The sequence below is a fragment of the Coregonus lavaretus genome (assembly GCF_964263955.1).
Source record: "Coregonus lavaretus genome assembly, chromosome: 23".
Taxonomy (NCBI): Eukaryota; Metazoa; Chordata; class Actinopteri; order Salmoniformes; family Salmonidae; genus Coregonus; species Coregonus lavaretus.
In genome coordinates, this window is record NC_140010.1 from 10,086,808 (window position 1) to 10,104,349 (window position 17,542).

The following is a 17,542-nucleotide window of genomic DNA, read 5'->3' on the forward strand; positions in this document are numbered from 1 at the left end:
AAATCAAAATATATTCTGAAAGAAGCCATAATGCAATTGATTTAATTCTGCCACGTTTCATTGTCACATTACATTTACTTTTCTGTTCCCCAGGTGGACTTTCGCTACAAGAACACCCTTGATGGTTGTGAGTACTACGATACCTATAGCTGTTACTCAGGGAACTGCGGGTATTCAACCAGAAATTTGAGAGTCCCAATTGACAGCAGCACCAATGGGAGGAGTTGGAGGAACACCTGGTGTGAACAGGAAACTGTCATGACCAGAAATGTCCCCAGTGATAGACCTTTTCAATTGAGGTTAGTTAGTCATTCATTTGCGAGTTTGTAGTATTAAAGATTAAACAAATTTGGCAATGTCCCTTTTAATGATGTTATGTGTTTGTCAATGTAACAGTCAGGACAGCTGCTGTTGGATAAGCACAGTAAACAGCATGGGAAGTTGGAGACTACTGACACAGGTGGATCTGGGAACAAGATCTGATACGGGTGGACCCAACAGATCTCCAGTCACAGGCGTTCATCCTTTCATACGGTAACTAACAACATTCTTACTCCAAATACCTCTTCGATGACTTCAGAAACCACTAACCTCATCTAATCAGGTTGCTCCATGATTGTTATACTTCTGAATAATGCAGAATTATTTAGAAAATATACATTATTTTAGTTCATTTGCTTAGGTTACTTTCCTAACTCACTTGGATGTTTTGTTAGTTTAGATTCTACCTAATTCATATGCTGTATATCTGACTGTTTTCAATGTTATTGTAGTGTTCCCCAGAACTGTCAGAGGTCCTACAACCTCATGGCCTTTGACCCTGATGGTGACCGTGTCAGATGCAGATATGGAGTGGCCAGAGACACTGAGTGTGATATGTGTACCCAGCCCTCAGGCTTCTCCATGGATGAGGTTAGTGTTTGCAACGTCTTGGGCTGTGCTGACCTGTCAATGTGAGACCAACCACAACTAATTTGCATTGAATCTATTTGTGAAGTATTATGTCTTAAGGGTCAACCATCTGAAACATTTATGTTATAACTTCTTCGGTCTATAGGGCTCTTGCACTTTACAATACGGCAACACCTCAATGGCTGGTGTCTATGGGTTTGAGCTAGTTGTGGAGGACTTCCCCAACCAACACATCACCCTGTCTTACACTGATGGCTCTAGGTCCTCCAGGGCTCCGTTCTATGCAGGAAGACATCGACGTGCTATCATCTACCAGCCAACCAACACCACCACCCAGCCCACCACCACCACTACTACAATCCGGCCCACCACCACCACTACAACCCGGCCAACAACCACCACGCCCACCACCACCACCACCACCACCACTACAACCCGACCCACCACCACCACTACAACCCGGCCAACCACCACCACCATCACCACCACCCGGCCAACAACCACCACCACCACAACCACCACCACCACCCGGCCCACCACTACCACCCCCTGGCCAACCACCACCCGGCCCACCACCACTCCCACCACCACCACAACCACCACTCCCACTGCCATCACCCCCTGGACAACCAACACCCGGCCCACCACCACCCCCTGGCCAACCACCACCCGGACCACCACCACCACAGTTCCCACATATGCTGAGCACTCGTTGGCTGCTTTTCCTTCCCTCTGCGGTCCGACCACCCCACCACCACCACCACTCCCACCACCCCCTGGCCAACCACCACCCGGCCCACCACCACTCCCACCACCACCACCCCCTGGCCAACCACCACCCGGCCCACTACCACCACCACCACCACCCGGCCCACCACCACCACTCCCTGGCCAACCACCACCAGGCCCAACACCACTCCCACTACCAACACCCCCTGGCCAACCACCACCCGGCCCACCACCACCACTCCCACTACCACCACCCCCACCCCCTGGCTAACCACTACCACCCGCCAGCCCACAACAGCCAGACCATGGAGTCCCACCTCCCCCCCAGGAAGCCTGTATTCCTCCACTGCTCCCCTCAGCAAACTCCCTCTACAATTCTCATTTCTGGGTAAGAAAGTGACTCCTCTTCCGGTGGTTGAGAATGCATTGGATGGATGAAGGGAGGGAGGAAGAGAGGGATGGATGGAAATATTTATTTTACAACAAGCATGACATTAACTTATTATTATTATTTGAAAAGATTCAGGGGGTAGATCAGCTTTAATATTGCAGATACAGTAGATTGTGGATTCTATCAATATAATTGTCTGCATCATTTCCAATCCCCCATATATTTTTGGGTAAATATATATACACTACCAGTCAAAGGTTTGGACACAGCTACTCATTCATTTCTTTATTTTTACCAAAAAAAATACTTTGTAAAATAATAATGAAGACAAACTATGAAATAACACATATGGAATCATGTGGTAACCAAAAAAGTGTTAAACAAATCAAAATATATTTTATATTTGAGATTCTTCAAATAGCCACCCTTTGCCTTGATGACAACTTTGCAAACTCTTGGCATTCTCTCAACCAGCTTCACCTGGAATGCTTTTCCAACAGTCTTGAAGGAGTTCCCACATATGCTGAGCACTCGTTGGCTGCTTTTCCTTCCCTCTGCGGTCCGACTCATCCAAAACCATCTCAATTGGGTTGAGGTCGGGGGATTGTGGAGGCCAGGTCATCTGATGCAGCACTCCATCACTCTCCTTCTTGGTAAAATAGCTCTTACACAGTCTGGAGGTGTGTTGGGTCATTGTCCTGTTGAAAAACAAATGATAGTCCCACTAAGCCCAAACCAGATGGGATGGCGTATCGCTGCAGAATGCTGTGGTAGCCATGCTGGTTAAGTGTGCTTTGAATCCTAAATAAATCACAGACAGTGTCACCAGAAAGCACCCCCACACCATAACACCTCCTCCTCCATGCTTTACGGTGGGAAATACACATGCGGAGATCATCGGTTCACCCACACCGCATCTCACAAAGACACGGCGGAAAACCAAAAATCTCCACCGGTCTAATGTCCATTGCTCGTGTTTCTTGGCCTAAGCAAGTCTCTTCTTATCATTGGTGTCCTTTAGTAGTGGTTGCTTTGCAGCAATTTGACCATGAAGGCCTGATTCATACAGTCTCCTCTGAACAGTTGATGTTGAGATGTGTCTGTTACTTGAACTCTGTGAAGCATTTATTTGGGCTGCAATTTCTGAGGCTGGTAACTCTAATGAACTTATCCTCTGCAGCAGAGGTAACTCTGGGTCTTCCATTCCTGTGGCGGTCCTCATGAGAGCCAGTTTCATCTTAGCGCTTGATGGTTTTGCGACTGCACTTGAAGAAACTTGAAAAGTTTTTGAAATTTTCGGTACTGACTGACCTTCATGTCTTGGACTGTCGTTTCTCTTTGCTTATTTGAGCTGTTCTTGCCATAATATGGACTTGGTCTTTCACAAAATAGGGCTATCTTCTGTATACCTCCCCTACCTTGTCACAACACAACTGATTGGCTCAAACGCATTAAGAAGGAATGGAATTCCACAAATTAACTTTTAAGAAGGTACACCTGTTAATTGAAATGCATTCCAGGTGACTACCTCATGAAGCTGGTTGAGAGCATGCCAAGAGTGTGCAAAGCTGTCATCAAGGCAAAGGGTGGCTATTTGAAGAATCTCAAATATAACATATTTTGATTTGGTTACTATATGATTCCATATGTGTTATTTCATAGTTTTGATGTCTTCACTATTATTCTACAATATAGACAATAGTAAAAATAAAGAAAAACCCTGGAATGAGTAGGTATGTCCAAACTTTTGATTGGTACTGTGTGTATATATATATTTTTAAATATATTTTATTTTATTATTTTCCCCTAACCAATAACACCCCTCCCCTAATTGGAATAAATTACTTCCAGTTTATGCATACTAAATGATGTACATTTTACGGAAACAGTATATTTTACAAAATTATCTTTTGTTTGTTTTTAGTCCCATCCTTCAACTATCCTCAACCCCTCCCATCTATCTCTGAAGACCATCCACTTTTGATTTCTATTTGCCATATATTTTTCAGCTGTGTTGTTTCACAAACGTTCTGAACCTATATACATTTTATGGACAGTATTTTACATGACATTTACTTGTGTACGTTTGTATTCTTTTCCAATTTAGTGGACTCTCCTGCACCCTCTTGCAATGAGGGAATGTACTTGCCCATGTTTCTGCAGCCGACACCACGCAATGGAGAGCATCTTAATGCCGAGGTCAACAAGGAGCTGGAGATCAGGGTCAAGGCACAGGCTACACACTCAACGTAAGGGACAATATCCATGAAGTATGTAATACAATATTACATCCATGATTGTATTTCTACGGTGTATGTGTAGCACGTGGGAATGTGTGAAACGTACTCCTCAGCTCGTCACTTGTGTCGCCGAATTGTAAACTTTTCAGTGACACTGACTGGTGGGACTCTTCAGGAGTCACGTGTGCTAGCAAGGAAGAGGTCCTGGGTCTGAGCCTCATTGTGAGCTGAATCATGAGGAGGTGGTACTCGCTAAGCAAGCAGCTTTATGTCATTTACACATGCTGCAAAACAGTGCATGCTATAAGTAAACTGTACCAATATAGCACTTTGTAACTATTTCAGTAATTTAAATATTCTGCAATCAAGTATACTACATGACCAAAGGTATGTGGACACATGCTCGTCGAACATCTCATTCCAAAATCATGGGCATTAATATGGAGTTGGTCCCCCCCTTTGCTGCTATAAAAGCCTCCACTCTTCTGGGGAGGCTTTCCACTAGGTGTTGGAACATTGCTGTGTAGACTTGCTTCTATTCAGCCACAAGATTATTAGTGAGGTCGGGCACTGATGTTGGGCGTTTAGGCATGGCTCGCAGTCGGCGTTCCAATTCATCCCAAAGGTGTTCGATGGGCTTGAGGTCAGGGCTCAGTGCAGGCCAGTCAAGTTCTTCCACACCGATCTCGACAAACCATTTCTGTATGGACCTCGCTTTGTGCACGGAGGCATTGTCATGCTGAAACAGGAAAGGGCCTTCCCCAAACTGTTGCCACAAAGTTGGGAGCACAGAATCATCTAGAATATAATTGTATGCTGCAGCGTTAAGATTTCCCTTCATTGGAACTAAGGGGCCTAGCCCGAACCATGAAAAACAGCCCCAGACCATTATTCCTCCTCCACCAAACTTTACAGTTGGCACTATGCATTGGGGCAGGTAGCGTTCTCCTGTCATCCGCCAAAACCATATTTGTCTGTCAGACTGCCAGATGGTGAAGCATGATTCATCCCTTCAGAGAAGGCGTTTCCACTGCTCCAGAGTCCAACGGCGGCAGGCTTTACACCACTCTAGCCAACGCTTGGCATTGCGCATGGTGATCTTAGGCTTGTGTGCGGCTGCTCGGCCATGGAAACCCATTTCATGAAGCTTCTGACGAACAGTTATTGTGCTGACGTTGCTTCCAGAGGCAGTTTGGAAATCGGTAGTGAGTGTTGCAAACGAGGACAGACAATTTTTACGTGCTACGCACTTCAGCACTCGGCGGTCCCATTCTGTGAGCTTGTGTGGCCTACCACTTTGCGGCTGAGCCATTGTTGCTCCTAGACATTTCCACTTCACAATAACAGCACTTATAGTTGACCGGGGCAGCTCTAGAAGGGCAGAAATGTTGACATACTGACTTGTTGGAAAGGTTGCTTCGTATGACGGTGCCACGTTGAAAGTCACTGAGCTCTTCAGTAAGGCCATTCTACTGCCAATGTTTTTCTATGGAGATTGCATTGCCGTGTGCTCGATTTTATACACCTGTCAGTATCGGGTGTGGCTGAAATAGCCGAATCCACTAATTTGAAGGGGTGTCCACATACTTTTGTATATATAGTGTATCTGGCCTAAGGCAGCCTACTGTATTGTTTACTGTATAAGATCACCAAAAATCCTACCTTCCTACTGATATCTCTGATTTGGATTTGTGCGATTGTCTGTTTTGCGCCCTTGCTAGGATTACTGATGTCATCATCAGTGGACCTCAGAACATCACCAATCACATGACCACCCAAGGGGAGTTTGTCATTCGGTGGACACCCATTCAGGAAGATCTGGGAGAGCATTTCCCCATTTGCTTCATTGCTGAAGGAGCAGACGGGTGGGTCTCATGGCATCTAATCATGTTTCATGTTGTAGCATCATAACCAGAACTGCTCTGGTGCTTTGAAACTTTCTTCTAATTTCTGCTACTTTCCGGTACTTTCCTCTGGAGCTTAATCTCTGTTTTTGAATCAAATTTTATCTCCCAATCCACCTGACTGAAAGATGTTATTATTAGATGTAGATGTTTAACAACACAGATAGTACAATGTGCTGTTGTTTACCCTGATCTTAAATCTATTGGTAAGCCGGAAATGTCCGGTACCAGCAAAATAAATAGTGGGGATACGCCATACCGGAAAACATAAATCTATCACAATTAGTTAAAACATAAATTCCAAGAACTGTAGGCTACAGGGGTGGATTGGCCATCTGGTGATTGTAGCAAATGTTTTAGTTGGGTGGGCTGGTCGAAATTAACACACACCAAAAATATTTGCATATAAAAATGTAACAATAAAAAAGGTGACATGGCCGGCGGCCAAGAGTTTTTTCCCCCCGAGATTTCTCTGTTATACTAATCTATAATGAGCCATTGGCTGATCAGTGGGTAATGGCCGGATGGTTTTCTGCAAGTTATTACCGGCATCAGCAAAGAGACCTGCTCTGTCTCTGTCATCAGTCAGACAGCCAAGATCATAACCTGGTCTCAGACTAGACGTAACGTAGTAAAAGTAAATCCGGGACACTCAAATTTGTATAATATGTTATGTTTGGTATGGTTATATAAGACAGAAGGTTACTTAAGGCAAAAACGAAAGTAGGGTGGTTGGTCGGGGTGGATGGGTAGGCGTATAACGCAAACGTCTAGCACCCCAAAGGTTTCTTGTTCGAATCTCATCACAGGCATTTTGGTAATTAGCAACTTTGCAACTACCTACAACTTTTTAGCTACTTTGAAACTACTTAGCATGTTCGCCAACCCTTCCCCTTTAACCTAAATCCTAGCCTTAACTCTAACCTTAACCCCTAACCCTTAGCCTAGCTAACGTTAGCCACCTAGCTAACATTAGCCTTAACCACCTAGCTAACGTTAGCCACAACAAATTGTTATTCATAACATATCATACGTTTTGCGAATTCGTAACATATGGTACGAATTGCAATTCATAAAATATCATACAAATGTAATTAAGTGATAATGCCAGAGAAACCGGTCTTTGGAGGATATATTGGCACGGGTGTTGTTAGGCCCGAGACGAAGTTGAGGGCTTGTAAACTATGCCAATATATCCTCCAAACACCGGATTCTCAGGCATTATCACTTTTATACAACAGGTTACCAACATATTCAAATAATATCAAAAGAAAGTTTGACATGAGTTTATTCATACTAATTCATCCTTCCACGAGATATAGTCTTGATATGCTGATTCGTGATATCGACTGGTTGAAAAAAGCTGCCAGCCTGTCTGTCTCGTCCCGACTCCCGACACGATCATTGCCATAGGACAGCTGGAGATTGAATTCCAATATTGAAACAATGTTGCAAATGTTGGCGAGACAGCAAGGTTATTACAAATCTCTGCTGTTGAAAACAAATGCTAGTCTAAAAGAAATGGGAGATAATGTCTAGATGCTTTTTACAGGGTAGATCTAGTATACAGTTGAAGTCGGAAGTTTACATACACTTAGGTTGGAGTCATTAAAACTCGTTTTTCAAACACTCCACACATTTCTTGTTAACAAACTATAGTTTTGGCAAGTCAGTTTCGTTCATCTACTTTGTGCATGACACAAGTCATTTTTCCAACAATTGTTTACAGACAGATTATTTCACTTATAATTCACTGTATCACAATTCCAGTGGGTCAGAAGTTTACATACATTAAGTTGACTGTGCCTTTTAAACAGCTTGGAAAATTTCAAAAAATGATGTGATGGCTTTCGAAGCTTCTGATCAGCTAATTGACATCATTTTAGTCAATTGGAGGTGTACCTGTGGATGTATTTCAAGGCCTACCTTCAAACTCATTGCCTCTTTGCTTGACATCATGGGAAAATCAAAAGAAATCAGCCAAGACCTCAGAAAATAAATTGTAGACCTCCACAAGTCTGGTTCATCCTTGGGAGCAATTTCCAAACGCCTGAAGGTACCACGTTCATCTGTACAAACAATAGTACGCAAGTATAAACACCATGGGACCACGCAGCCGTCATACCGCTCAGGAAGGAGACGCGTTCTGTCTCCTAGAGATGAACGTTCTTTGGTGAGAAAAGTGCAAATCAATCCCAGAACAACAGCAAAGGACCTTGTGAAGATGCTGGAGGAAACAGGTACAAAAGTGTCTATATCCACAGTAAAACTAGTCCTATATCGACATAACCTGAAAGGCCGCTCAGCAAGGAAGAAGCCACTGCTCCAAAACCGCCATAAAACAGCCAGACTACGGTGTGCAACTGCACATGGGGACAAAGATCGTACTTTTTGGAGAAATGTCCTCTGGTCTGATGAAATAGAACTGTTTGGCCATTATGCCCATCGTAATGTAACATTGTAAAGTGGTGATCCCACTGGCTATAAGGTGAATGCACCTATTTGTAAGTCGCTCTGGATAAGAGCGTCTGCTAAATGACGTAAATGTAAATGTAAATGAGGAATGGCCCAAAATTCACCCAACTTATTGTGGGAAGCTTGTGGAAGGCTACCCGACACGTTTGACCCAAGTTAAACAATTTAAAGGCAATGCAACCAAATACTAATTGAGTGTATGTAAACTTCTGTCCCACTGGGAATGTGATGAAATAAATAAAAGCTGAAATAAATCATTCTCTCTACTATTATTCTGACATTTCACATTCTTAAAATAAAGTGGTGATCCTAACTGACCCAAGACAGGGATTTTTTACTGGAATTAAATGTCAGGAATTGTGAAAAACAGAGTATGTATGTATTTGGCTAAGCTGTATGTAAACTTCCGACTTCAACTGTATATATTGCCTGGCTGAGCTGATGAGACAGTGGATTGCGCAGTCAGATGGAAAAGAGTAAATAGGCATTTCAATGTCATAGATTTTGCCGGTAATAACTTGTGGAAAAAACACTGGCTGGAAAGCAGTTTTAACCAATCGGCATCCAGGATTAGACCCACCCATTGTATAATTTGTACATCCACAAATGCATACATACCATACGAAATGTAACTCATCATACTAATTGGAGTGTCCCGGATGTATGTTTACTATGTTACGTCTACCCCTGAGTCCAGGTAGAAGATCATGGATCTTAAAAATCATTTTCACCTCACTCAAACGTCTTATTATTTGAGGCGGCTAAAACCATGATTTGGTATAACAGTAAAGTGCATTATCCTCATGATTCCTGTAATGACTGTGTCTGCCCTGCCCCGGTGCCTGTGCCATCGATGGGGCCTGCTACTGTGATGAGCGAGCCAGTATCCTCTCCACCCATGCGCTCGAGAGAAATGCGTTCTGATCATATAACATTTCAAAATGCAATTGCGGGAAAAACACAGCATTGCAAGCTTTGTCCGCTTGTCCCTGCTGAAGAGAGGAGGCTCTCATCTTGCTGTAGTTATTAAAAAAATAATCTCAACTCTCAATATTCAACTCAATAGAAACTTGTTTTACAACCAATATATTTAATATGGCTTTGCGATATGGGGCGACGCGCATGCTTAATAAGCACCGGACATTGTGAGGGCATAGGCCTATAGGTCTCATGGTAGTAGCCTACAACTGTAAATATTTTTTAGGACATTCAATGTACTGTTGTATGAATACATGGCTACTAGCAGTGGGTATTATATTTAACGTTAGCTATCTAGTTAATGTATTTTGAGTTTCCACTTCCTCAGGTGTTGAACCCCAAATTAATTTGCCTATGATATTAGCAACAAGATCTCATAGTTTCCCTGCGAAATTCGATGTATTATGGATTAACGTCTATTTTTGACGCATTAATTCCGAGTGGTTAAGGAGAAGGCTTAAAACAAAATAATTTTTAAAAAATGACGTGCTAGGTATCATCAGTATTCTCACGGCTTGCTAGAGCATTGTGAACTGCCGTCACGTAGAGGTCTAAACAGCGCACTCCAACTCTGAGCCTCATGAGTTCGCGTCCAGTGCTGGGTGATTGTTTTTCTGTGTGAGTGCCGAGGAAGGCCTATATTGATGTTCTCAGGACCTTTTCAAACGTCCGAAATCGGCGTCTATTTCTAGTGACCAGCCTGCATATTAGTTAGTGCACATAAAGATGTATGTAATTCATCTATATTAAAACAAAATTAAAATAATCTATAGTCTAATAGTCAACCCAAAATTCATGACAATCACTGGATTAGGTTGCACATCAAAATATATTGAATCATACATTCCTGCTTGGACATCTTGAATGTTCTTGAATACCTCAGTAGTCTATTTAACATACCTCTTACTAAAAAATGTGTTTCAGCCTGCCCCTGGTAGGCTATTACACCATTTATCATTACCGCATGTCAGTCCCATAAAAAAAAAATGTTTCCCTGTGACAGACGGCTATATCGGTCTTCTAATGCATGACTAGTAAAGGCCCAGGTGCACTACTTTTGTGAGAAAGGCTTGTTGTCAGTCACATATATTTTTTATTCTGATTTATCAGGGTGTGCTGCAGCATCCTCAGCACCCCTACTTCCTACAGCTATGCTAACGTGCCATTTCTTTCAGTGAAATGTCGGTAATTATAAGCAGAAAAATATCTAAATGAGGCTTAAAAAAATTGAATAATCGCACCCCGTCTTTCCTCCGTCCCTGAGTAACGTGCGCAGGTAGCCTATGTGAGCCTTTTGAAGTAGCCTAATTGTTTGACAATCAGATGAAAACATCATGACTGGTTGTGTTTATGCCACATTAAGGCTAATACATTGTACAAATTAAACAACACATCTTTACTATTAGGCCCATAGAGATCCTATTAAATTAATACGGATTCTATAGGCCTATGTAATTTTATGATTAGGCCCATCAAAAAATATATATAAAAAAGCGTGTGCAAACATAGGAGGTCCCTGTACCAGCATGAAATTTCATCTACTTTCACCCCTGCTTAAATCATTTCAGATCTAGCATCTATCAATCTGAGATGAGATGTGTCCTGGTGGTCGGACGCACACATGGTTGGTATAGATTCTTCTATGATCATGAATGATATGTTGCTGTGTGAATGTGCACGTTGATAATGTATAAACCTGTGAATATAAATACCTACTAGTTTTGATATTTATCGAAATAATATCAGTAAAAATGCAACTGATATTGATATCAACTTTCCAGATAGTGCCCATCAGTTTTCAACAGTGGTGTAAAGTACTTAAGTATACAGTACTGCTTGAGTCGTTTTTTGTGGGTATCTGTACTTTACTATTTATATATTTTTACAACTTTTAGTTTTACTTCACTACATTCCTAAAGAAAATAATGTACTTTTTACTCCATACATTTTCCCTGACACACAAAAGTACTCGTTACATTTAGAACGCTTAGCACGAATTCACACACTTATCAAGAGAACATCCCTGGTCATCCCTACTGCCTCTAATCTGGCAGGCTCACTAACCACAAACACTTAGTTTGTAAATTATGTCTGAGTGTTGGAGTGTGCACCTGGCTATCCGTAAATAAAAAAACAAGAACATTGGGCCATCTGGTTTGCTTAATATAAGGAATTTGAAATTATTAATACTTTTACTTTTGATAATTAAGTATACATAAAACCAAATACTTTTAGACTTTTACTCAAGTGGTATTTTACTGGGTGACTTTCACTTTTACTTGAGTCATTTTCTATTAAGGTATCTTTACTTTTTACTCAAGTATGACAGTTGGGTACTTTTTCCACCATTGGTTTTTAATCACATTGTTTTCAATAAGACTGATATATTTTACAATAACAAGATATCTCCACATTCACCTGTGACAGTCAAAGCCAAAGTGGTTTGCCAAGAGACTACGATGACAGTGGAAGTGGAGAAGTCCTCTATCCCGGGAGTAAATGAGGGCCATCTCCGCCTCAGTGATCCCAGTAACTCTGCCTGCGACCTGCAACGCCTCTCCAACAGCACCCACATCATCGGAGTCATCCCCCTCAATGCCTGTGGGACTCAGTTAGAGGTGAGACCTCTGAAATGTCAAATATTATAGTGTGATGATATGTGGATATCTCTTTGGGTGTGAGACCCATTCACTCCTGGGTGTTTGTCTATGTTATTCATATTGTACCTGGTCTGAGGGCATATTCACCCCAAGGGATGAATTAGGCTGACTGATTTAGAATGGGTTGCATCATAGAAAGGGTTAAGATGTAGGGTTTTGGTGAGTGGTGGCTTATGCTCCCCTGTGAGAAACATCAAAACAAACACCAACATGCTTGCTCATAACCCCAAGAGTTACACAGCAATATAGGAACGATCTACATTTTGGTGTTTTTAAGAGTTCAGTGCTGGCAGTGCCCACAAATGTAGCTGTCTAGATTATTTCCCTCTCCATTTCTCTCAATCCAGGAGGATGACGACAACCTCCTCTTCAAGAACGAAATCACCACCTTTGACAACCCCAATGACATCATCACCAGGCACCACCAGGTGGAGATCCAGTTCTACTGCCAGTATGCCAAACGTGGCAACGTGAGCCTGGGCTTCAGCGCACACAGGGAGAGCATCACGGTCCTGGAGAAAGGTTTCGGCACGTTCACCTACCAGTTTGAGTTCTACCAGACGAGCGAGTTTACCAGTATTGTGGATCCCCGTAACTACCCGTTAGACGTTGTGGTGAAGCAGATGATCTACATGGACATCGAGGCCACAACCACTGTAAACACTGAGCTCTTCGTGGAGTCCTGCAGAGCAGCGCCGTACGACAACCCCAACTACCACCACACCTACCCCATCATAGAAAACGGGTGAGACTCAGAACACAAAGGCATCCATCCATCCATCAACGTCATAATGGCACTTGTAACAGTAATGTTAGAGTATTATTGAAAACGAGATACGCCTTTTAACAGATTTTTCTGACTGAAAGAGACATTACTATTAATGCTGTAATATCATGTTCTATTTTACCAGGTGCAATGTGGATGAGACTGTTCAAATCTTCTCACCCCGTCACGAGAGACATTTTCGGTTCGGAATGGAAGCTTTCAAATTCATCGGACTGCACGACCAGGTAAATAGGAACAGTTTGCTGGATCATTCAAGGTTCATATTTACATTTGACATTTTATTCATTTAGCAGACACTTATCCGGAGCTGAAAGTAAGCATTTCGTTGGACAATGTACAGTATACCATGCGTATCCCGTACATACGACTAATACAACTTGAAACTTACAGGAGCATTTAGGGTTAGGTGCCTTGCTCAAGGGCACATCGGCAGGGTGATATCATCTCAGTTCAGTGACTTTTGATCTCTCTGGCTGTAGGTGTACATCAGCTGTTCAGTGATTGTGTGTGAGGCTGGGAACCCCAACACCCGGTGCGCCCAGGGGTGCATGAACTCCACCTCACCCCAGTCTGCTGATCACCACCACCGCAAGAGAGATGCCCCCATGCAATCGACCAGGCACCACATCTCCCAGGGTCCTTTGCGCCTGATAAAGACGTCCGAGAGCTCAGGTAACACTAACCCTGAGGGTAACTAGCTCAGGACAAGCACAAAATTAAATGTTGTACTTTGAGTTGTTGAAGTTACAACAGTTCTTATCCATGATTTATAAAGGACCTCTGCAGTCAAGTCCTCAAGATACATCTCTGGATGGGAAGGTGTTTTGGTGTGTTTTGGTGAAAAAAGTGTTGACTTGTTTTCTTGTCTTTTCAGTGACCAACATGAACATGGTATTCATGGCTGGATGTTTCCTAGCATCCATTGCCATGGTGTGCGGAGTGATCCTCTACAAGGGCAAAGCAACAGGGGTCAAATATCAGCCCCTGCCAACATTTGAAACGTAGTCAGATGGCAGCTATCCTTTCACATATAGCCTGAAGGATGGCGGGAAACATATCATTTGACACAGAGAAATGTCACCCTCTTGGGAGCAATAAGACATATCCATAAACATACTTAACGGTAACTCCAAGTATCATGTTTTAAGGGTTAAATGCTTGTGTCTTATTAGACTTCTCATCTATATTGGGATTGGCAAAATAATCTGGGGATCTTTCTATACTGGTCAGGGGCTGTTGGTAAATTGTAAGTCAAGACCAGTGATTCATTTTTTTATAGTTGTGTTACATCAAAATGGGACCCTGGTTGAATCTACTGAAATAAATGCCTTACCACTTTTTGTTTATATTATGTACAGTGCCTTCAGAAAGCATTCACACCCCTTGACCTTTTCCACATTTTGTTGTGTTACAGCCTGAATTTAAAATGGATTAAATAGAGATTTTTTTTTTGTCACCGGCCTTCACACAATACCCCATAATGTCAAAGGGGAATAATGCTTTACAATTTTGAATACAAAATGAAATGCTTAAATGTCTTGAGTCAATAACTATTCAACTCCTTTGTTACGGCAAGCCTAAAAAAGTTCAGGAGTAAAAAGTTGCATGGACTCACTCTGTGTGCAATAATAGTGTTTAACATGGGATTTTTGAATGACTACCTCATCTCTTTACACAACACATACAATTATCTGTAAGGTCCCTCAAGTCGAGCAGTGAATTTCATACACAGATTCAACCACAAAGACCAGGGAGGTTTTCCAATGCCTCGTAAAGAAGGGCACCTATTGGTAGATGGGTAAAAATAAAAAAGCTGACATTGAATATCTCTTTGAGCATGATGAAGTTATTAATTACACTTTCGATGGTGTATCGATACACCCAGTCACTACAAAGTTACAGTTGTCCTTCCTAACTCAGTTACTGGAGAGGAAGGAAACCGCTCAGGGATTTCAGCATGAGGGCAATGATGACTTTAAAACAGTTACAGATTTTAATGGCTGTGATAGGAGAAAAATTAGGATGGATCAACAACATTGTAGTTACTCCACAATACTAACCTAATTGACAGAGTGAAAAGAAAGAAGCTTGTACAGAATAAAAATATTCCAAAACATGCATCATGTTTGCAACAAGGCACTATAGTAATACTGCAAAACATTTGGCAAGGCAATGAACTTTTTGTCCTGAATAGAAAGTATTATGTTTGGGGCAAATCCAATACAACACATTAAGGAGTACCACTCCCCATATTTCCAAGCATAGTGGTGGCTGCATCATGTTATGGGTATGTTTGTAATCAGTGGTGTAAAGATACTTTAAAGTACTACTTAACCCTCCCGTTGTCCTAGGGTCAAAATGACCCGCCACTGTGTTGAACCAACTTTATTTAATTTTTATATTTTTTGGATCATTTGTGAGAAGGAGGCAGTGATACTTTCTTTAAAGTCTCACTGCCTCCTTCTCACAAATGATCCCCAAAATATAAAAATTAAATAAAGTTGGTTCAACACAGTGGCGGGTCATTTTGACCCTAGGACAACGGGAGGGTTAAGTATATTTTGGACAACTTTTACTTTTACTCCACTACAATAATGTACTTTCTACTCTTTACATTTCCCAGACACCCAAAAGTACTCGTTACATTTTGAATGCTTAGCAGGACAGGTAATTTTTCCAATTAATGCACTTATCAAGAGAAAATCACTGGTCATCCCTACTGCATCTGATCTGGCAGACTCACTAAACACACAGTCTTTGTTTGTAAATGATGTCTGGGTGTTGGAGTGTGCCCCCTGGCTAACTGCAAATTTAAAAAACAAGAAAATTATGCCATCTGGTTTGCTTAATATACGGAATTTTAAATGATTTATACTTTTACTTTTGATAATTACAGTGAGGGGAAAAAAGTATTTGATCCCCTTGAAGTGCCATGCTCTACCAATTGAGCTACAGAGGACCACCATGTGCCACGGAATCGGCACATCGAAAATGTATTCCCAACCATTTTGCAACCTGTAGGGGGCAGCTGTCATTTTTCTGGTCATTAAATGGAACTGGTATACTTTTTCATTTCATTTAGCTTCTCCCCCTTCCACTTTCCTCCTCCATTTTTGCGGTAATGCTGCAATCAGTTAGATGTAACTTTAGATAGATCAGACATTTCCATAGATTTTTGTTAGCCGCATATGTGATATAACTCCACCAGTCCTATTTTTGATATAATTAACAAAGATTATACCATTTTTAAACAATTAGTATATTTGAGTTTAACCATAATATTTGTTGTTATATTTGTTCTGTCTTTTCTGGTGGATTAAACTGAAATTGCAACCAGGTTTCTATGGCTTTAATTTTTAAATAACGATATTTTGGAGATTATTTCATTTTCAATTAACTGAAAGTGAGAGGTTGTAATCTGTAGTGGAATATTTTTTGCTCATATAATTTAAAAAAAACTAGTCGTTCGGTGTAGGCAGGGCCATAAGTAAATAGGTAAACTGGGATATGACTAAATAATTAATCAGGGTGATTTTTCCACAAATAAACAGGTATTTACCTTTCGATGGTAGCAAGATCTTATATATTTTTACTAACTTCTATTAAAATGTATTGTAGTGAGATCATTTATTTATTTTGGGATATGAATACCGAATATGTCCACTTTTTTTGCAATCCAATATGTAATATGGTGCACTTATCATAGTTCGGTTGTAATCCAGAGAGGTTAGAAAAATTATCTAGATCCTCTATGAGGCTGTGCAAGGATCCAAATTGCAGATTTAAAAGAAAACATGAGTCATCAGCGTACAATGAAACCTTCATTTTTAACGCCTCGATCACACCAGAAGTACATTAATGTCCAATTGAACGCTGCGTTTGCCTTGCAGCATTGCGGTGCAGAGGCAGTTGCAGTGCGGTCTGTGTGGTGCATACGTTGGATTTATCGAACGTATGTATCAAACTGTATGCGTAGATGGCTTGACAGAAATGGTAACAGAAAGTGAATATTGAACTTTTATTACACACATATCCAGATGATGCTGCATACCATTTTGTGCAATGACACTGTAGATGTGATCAAGGCATTATCCCTGGATTTCTAGCCCCTTGATATTATTTAGATCTGATTTTAACTAAGGTCGATGTCTGCGCCCCCGTGTAAATGAAATTAGCATAATAAAATAATCTCATTAAATCTGTCAGTTTAAGCTAGACGTATGTTTTTTGCATTGGATGTGTCTCAATCCCCCGCATTCCGCATCTGCAGTGAAAGGTGACAGAGCTAGAACGGTGTTTGTCAGACCATGAGACGTCCCAAAAATCTCACAAAATCATCTGTAGCGTCTGAACGGTTTGGCCTAAACACTAATATGAACCCTCTGTGGAAAGGTGAGGCTCTGACGAACACGTACATGTCGGTTGTTTTGCCCACACGCCTCACAAGACTCGTCTGAAGGTCCCCC

General features: G+C 41.6%; 1 protein-coding gene across 1 annotated transcript; it reads left to right on the forward strand.

Annotated features, from left to right (window-relative positions):
* Positions 1–433: 433 nt before the first annotated feature.
* On the forward strand, positions 434–14,081 carry LOC311098865 (ZP domain-containing protein-like; the record flags this gene model as incomplete). The annotated part of the gene is made up of 10 exons (XM_084139428.1): positions 434–534; positions 774–912; positions 4,196–4,281; positions 5,994–6,137; positions 10,740–10,810; positions 12,057–12,247; positions 12,637–13,034; positions 13,201–13,300; positions 13,556–13,748; positions 13,951–14,081. The coding sequence occupies 10 exons, from the start codon at positions 434–436 to the stop codon at positions 14,079–14,081; spliced, it is 1,554 nt and encodes a 517-aa protein (XP_083995554.1).
* Positions 14,082–17,542: the final 3,461 nt, after the last annotated feature.